At 41.2% G+C, this 6,117-nt stretch overlaps 1 protein-coding gene across 2 annotated transcripts in view; it reads left to right on the top strand.

Annotated features, from left to right (window-relative positions):
- Positions 1-2,579: 2,579 nt before the first annotated feature.
- pkp3a (plakophilin 3a) overlaps positions 2,580-6,117 on the top strand; it is a 53,242-nt gene continuing 49,704 nt past the window's right edge. The window contains exons 1-2 of one of the 2 annotated variants that reach the window (XM_036961050.1): positions 2,580-2,709; positions 4,805-4,988. In XM_036961050.1, the coding sequence (XP_036816945.1) occupies positions 2,701-2,709; positions 4,805-4,988 (193 nt within the window). In that variant the 5' untranslated portion in view covers positions 2,580-2,700. Of the gene's footprint in view, positions 2,710-4,513; positions 4,989-6,117 lie in introns of those variants that run through there. The other variant, XM_036961047.1, reaches the window with a different exon arrangement.

The following is a 6,117-nucleotide window of genomic DNA, read 5'->3' as shown; positions in this document are numbered from 1 at the left end:
TATATAGAGTGTGTATATAGATAGTGTATATAGAGTGTGTATATAGAGTGTGTATATAGATGGTGTATATAGATGGTGTATATAGAGTGTGTGTGTAGATGGTGTATATAAATGGTGTATATAGATGGTGTATATAGAGTGTGTGGACATAGTCCTGGCTAAAGAGGCAGAACATTGCTTCCAGGACAAACATTACCTGGAGAGCGCTAAGTGCTACGCTCTGACCCAGAACTACTTTGAGGTGAGATGGTGTATATAGAGTGTGTATATAGATGGTGTATATAGATGGTGTATATAGAGTGTGTATATAGATGGTGTATGCAGATTGTGTATATAGCTGGTGTATATAGAGTGTATATAGATGGTGTATATAGAGTGTGTATATAGATGGTGTATATAGAGTGTATATACTGTAGATGGTGTATGTAGAGTGTGTATATAAATGGTGTATGTAGAGTGTGTATATAGATGGTGTATGTAGAGTGTGTATATAGATGGTGTATATAGATGGTGTATGCAGATTGTGTATATAGATGGTGTATATAGAGTGTGTATATAGATCGTGTATGCAGATTGTGTATATAGATGGTGTATGCAGATGGTGTATATAGAGTGTGTATATATAGTGTATATAGATGGTGTATATAGTGTGTAAATAGATGGTGTATATAGATGGTGTATATAGAGTGTATATACTGTAGATGGTGTATGTAGAGTGTGTATATAAATGGTGTATGTAGAGTGTGTATATAGATTGTGTATGCAGATTGTGTATATAGATGGTGTATATAGAGTGTGTATATAGATGGTGTATATAGAGTGTGTACATAGATGGTGTATATAGAGTGTGTATATAGATGGTGTATATAGATGGTGTATATAGATGGTGTATATAAATGGTGTATATAGAGTTTGTTTATAGATGGTGTATATAGAGTGTGTATATAGATGGTGTATATAGAGTGTGTATATAGATGGTGTATGTAGAGTGTGTATATGGATGGTGTATATAGAGTGTGTATATAGATGGTGTATATAGAGTGTATATACTGTAGATGGTGTATGTAGAGTGTGTATATAAATGGTGTATGTAGAGTGTGTATATAGATGGTGTATATAGAGTGTGTATATAGATGGTGTATATACATGGTGTAGGTAGAGTGTGTATAGGCTTGTCTACCATATGAATCCTCTCTCTGTGTATATAGATGGTGTATATACATGGTGTAGGTAGAGTGTGTATATAGATGGTGTATATACATGGTGTAGGTAGAGTGTGTATAGGCTTGTCTACCATATGAATCCTCTCTCTGTGTATATAGATGGTGTATATAGAGTGTGTATATAGATGGTGTATATACATGGTGTAGGTAGAGTGTGTATAGGCTTGTCTACCAGATGAATCCTCTCTCTGTGCCAGACTGGGTTCAAGTGACTTTTCGTTCTTTTGTTTTCTTTTTTCTTCTGTATTTATTTATCTATAAATGTTATTTATGTGTGTGTGTGTGTGTGTGTGTGTGTGTGTGTGTGTGTGTGTGTGTGTGTGTGTGTGTGTGTGTATACAGTGTGTGTATACAGACATTTTTTCACTCTTTATGCGCAATACAGAGAACACCAGAAGAGAAGAATTACAATTTAATTACCACAGTGAGTTATTGCAATGTTTGTTTATGTGTCAATTCATCTCATAAGGGATAGGTTGCCAATTGGAGGTTTGACACACACACACACACACAAAAAAAAAAAATGTCATTCATTCATTTAATTCCCAGTCCCATGCCCTTCTCTGCCCTACCTCCGTCACCCTCCTGTTTCCTCTCCCACCCTCTGCCCTTACGTACGGACAGCAGACGGAGCACTCACACCTGCAACACACCTGCACAGGAGCAGTGATCTCACTCCCTGTCCCTGCCCACGACACACCCTGTTCTGAGGCCTGAGTCAGCCATAGGTTGTATGAGTCAGATGGTGTGGTAGTAGACTGTCTACCCTTTCAGTCTATTGTGTGGTAGTGAAAAAAAGGGTTCCAAAAGGCTGTCCCCATAGGATAATCTTTATTTGGTTCCTGGTAGAACACTCTGTTTTACATGGAACCCAAAAGTGTTCTACCTGGAACCAAAAAGGCGTATTTAAAAGGGTTCTCATCTGTGGAGTGTAGAACATAAGATAAAACATGATATGTGATATCAGATCTACTAACCAGTCTTTCTGTCTCAATGACTTTACCCTCTTCTTTGAGTATTCTCTCTCTTTATCTCACACAAACAGAGAGACCCACAAACACACAAACACACACACACACACTCTCTCTCTCTCTCTTTCACTTTCTCACTTTCTCTCTCACTTTCTCTCTCTCGTTCTCTCTCTCTCTCTCTCTCACTCTCTCTCTCTCTCTCTCTCTCTCTCTCTCTCCCTCTCTCTCTCTCTCCATTTTCTCACAATGGTGTCACTCTGGTACATACAGTTGAGACAGGTTACTGAGCAGTGAACTCTTTCATCCAAACCAAAGCCAAGCTAGTTGTGAGGGCGGTGACTACGAGAAGTCCTCTATAAATATATCAACACGTTTCTACAGTTTCATTCCATCAGATCACACTACATCACACTACATCACTACACTACAGAGAACCTTACCTGAGACGTACCTGTCCTAATCACTCCACTGAGACGTACCTGTCCTGATCACTCCACTGAGACGTAATGGTAATGGTGAGTATAGAGATTTGACTGCTATTGGCTATTTGCTGCTATTTAGGGGGAACAGCTGTTTGATAATTAGGTTTTTAACTCTGAATTAATTTACAGATACAAAATGTTAACTTTCTAATAAGAATGTCAGCAGCATCATCAGGCTGTTCGTATTCCTAGTGTTATTACTGCTAAGTAACACACAACGATTGGACGCTACTGTAGTAGGTAACCGATGGCAACCATGGAGATTAAGTGTGTTATTAGGGATAAGTGTAGAGTTGTTAGGTCAGGGCATTTGGGAGAGAGGTCTGTTAAACTAGGTTACATCCTACTCTGTTACACTAGGTTACATCCTGCTCCCTAGACCTGCTCTACAGCAGTGGTTCCCTACAGCCTAACCCCTTGCTGGGGGTCCTGGAGGACCGGAGTAGGGAACCTGTGTTGGGGGTCCTGGAGGACTGGAGTAGGGAACCTGTGTTGGGGGTCCTGGAGGACTGGAGTAGGGAACCTGTGTTGGGGGTCCTGGAGGACTGGAGTAGGGAACCTGTGTTGGGGGTCCTGAAGGAGTAGGGAACCACTGTTGGGGGTCCTGAAGGACTGGAGTAGAGAACCTGTGTTGGGGTCCTGGAGGAGTAGGGAACCTGTGTTGGGGGTCCTGAAGGACTGAAGTAGGGAACCTGTGTTGTGGGTCCTGGCGGACTGGAGTAGGGAACCTGTGTTGGGGGTCCTGGAGGACTGGAGTAGGGAACCACTGTTAGGGGTCCTGAAGGACTGGAGTAGAGAACCTGTGTTGGGGGTCCTGGAGGACTGGAGTAGGGAACCTGTGTTGGGGGTCCTGAAGGAGTAGGGAACCACTGTTGGGGGTCCTGAAGGACTGGAGTAGAGAACCTGTGTTGGGGTCCTGGAGGAGTAGGGAACCTGTGTTGGGGGTCCTGAAGGACTGAAGTAGGGAACCTGTGTTGTGGGTCCTGGCGGACTGGAGTAGGGAACCTGTGTTGGGGGTCCTGGAGGACTGGAGTAGGGAACCACTGTTGGGGGTCCTGAAGGACTGGAGTAGAGAACCTGTGTTGGGGTCCTGGAGGACTGGAGTAGAGAACCACTGCTATAGACAAAGGGCAACTAATCTGTTTTTTAGGGATAGGGACCTTGACCACCTCTTATCCTTAGTGAATGATAATCCTCTGGAACACATTTGAGATGAGACGATATTGTGCCTAACAATGAATTGTGAGTAGTGATAGCCAGAACATGTCTGTGTCATAAAACCAATGTGTCAGCTGGTAATGTGTTAAAGGTGCTACCAACACAACTACAGCATGGAGATACACTGATCATAGATACACTAGCCAGACTCACCACACCTTGTGTCAGTCAGAGCTTTAATCATACTGCACCACACCTTGTTGTGTGATTGGCTCTAATCAAATCAAATCAAACTTTATTTAAAGGTGCTTTTGATCTTTGTCAGAAAATATTAGTTTATTAAAAAAGTTTATGGAATTGGAGAGAGAAAAAATAAGTGTTTTTACACATGAATAACCTATTATTATTATTATTATTGTTGTTGTTGTGATTATTAATAATGCGATATATCCTTGTTATTGTTAATAGCAGTATCAATGTTAATATTAGTAATATTATTTGTTATATTATTGATATCTATGTCATTATCATTATGTTATATTCTGTCATTAATTCTATTCAACCATCCACCTTACAAAATACACATGACCTACAGTAGAGTGAGAGAGATGATTTCCCTGTCTGGTAGCCTGTTCTCTCTCTCTCTCTCTCAGACTCCACCCCATTGTTATTTCAAGCAGATACCGTTCATTTCCGAGGGAGCAGTCTTTCGAAAAGTATCTCACACCTACCTGAGTGAGAAACTCAACAACCAATATCGATTAAACTGATTCAAAAATTAATTATTTTCCGGAACAGAATTTGTTAAAACGAGAAATAGACAAACACACAGAGCTCTCGGTTTGAATATTTGTAACTTTTATATTCCATTTTCCTGGGACTGGCAACTAGATTGTACATCCAACGGTCACAACCGATTTTCGAAATGAGTATCGTGGCTCAAGACCATGTATTTTTGTCCGCTTTGCAGCCCAAAACCGCCGTCAGCACTTACGCGGTCCCGTCCGAGATCCAGCTCGGGGGGAATGGGGCCACCCTGTCGGATGAGATGACCCGGGGGAAACGGGTCCAGCAGCAGGTTGCTATGCGGCTCGCCGAGAAATCTTCCACACTTCCGAGACAGAACGGCTCAGCCTCACACTATACCTCCTCAGGTAGGACCGAACTCATCTCCTATGGTGACATGACACTCAAATGTATGATTTGATACATAAGCAAACTATTGACTTGACAATGAAATGTGTTTACTGTAGCCGAACAATGGATTTAGTGTATCTCTACTATATGCCAATAGGGTTCCGATCCAGACCCGTTAAACGCGCATACATGGAACGTTATTTCACCTTTTTTTCTAATACCTTATTCGTGCCATTGAATGTATGCATGAAATATAGCATGCTATTCACCAGCTAACTATTCGTTTGTGGTGGAGATGAAGGTGTGGCGCAGGTGTGTGTCTAGGATTGTGTAGGAGGTGTGTCTACAGATAGATAAACCATATTCTGTCCTTGATTTAATTCCCTAATAATCACCTCAGAGGGAGGAAACCATGAATAAGGTCTTGCGAACCTACCAGTTCTGAGTGGGAAAAATCATCTACTTCATTTAGTTTTTTGTTGTTTTTTTGTTGTTGTAAATAACACCATTTTCTAAGATAAGATAAGCGCTATTGATAAGAGCTAGGTTAATGAGTCATCCAGTTGGATAAGAGGATTGTAAATATAAATTACAATTGTTTTAGATTTACTGGAGACAAATGTGAAACAAGTCATATGGCATGAAACTGAAGCATATCAACTTTCCCACCGGGAAGTTTATGAAATGCAGTGTGCCATTAAGGCAGAATTTAAATTGTATGTCCTTTTAACTTGTATCACGTTACCTACTGTATGTCTATCTGGAGCCAATGTCAATAAGGCCCACAGTGTTCCTGAGAGTTGCCAGCATTAGTGGGTCATAATAGGCGAACGTTGTGCAATCACTTGGGGACATGTAGCCTATTAGAATCACGATGGGAAGTCAGACCCCAACGTAGCAGTTTAAACCCGGATCCTGGTGTGCAGTTCACCAGGACTGAACCGTTGCCAGTGGGCTAACAGCTCCGTGATTGGTAAAAACACAGGGTCTTCATAGAACTATTGGTCAACCCGCTATTGAACTTGACTATGGCAACTTTCAGGATTCATTTTTTTATTTATTCACCAATATATTTAGTTGTGTACAAGGCTGTCCAAACCTGTTTTTAATGGTTCATAAATACTTTCCTATCCCTAAATAATCTAC

This window comes from Oncorhynchus mykiss, chromosome 2 (assembly GCF_013265735.2).
Source record: "Oncorhynchus mykiss isolate Arlee chromosome 2, USDA_OmykA_1.1, whole genome shotgun sequence".
Taxonomy (NCBI): Eukaryota; Metazoa; Chordata; class Actinopteri; order Salmoniformes; family Salmonidae; genus Oncorhynchus; species Oncorhynchus mykiss.
This window is presented reverse-complemented; position numbering and strand designations above follow the sequence as displayed.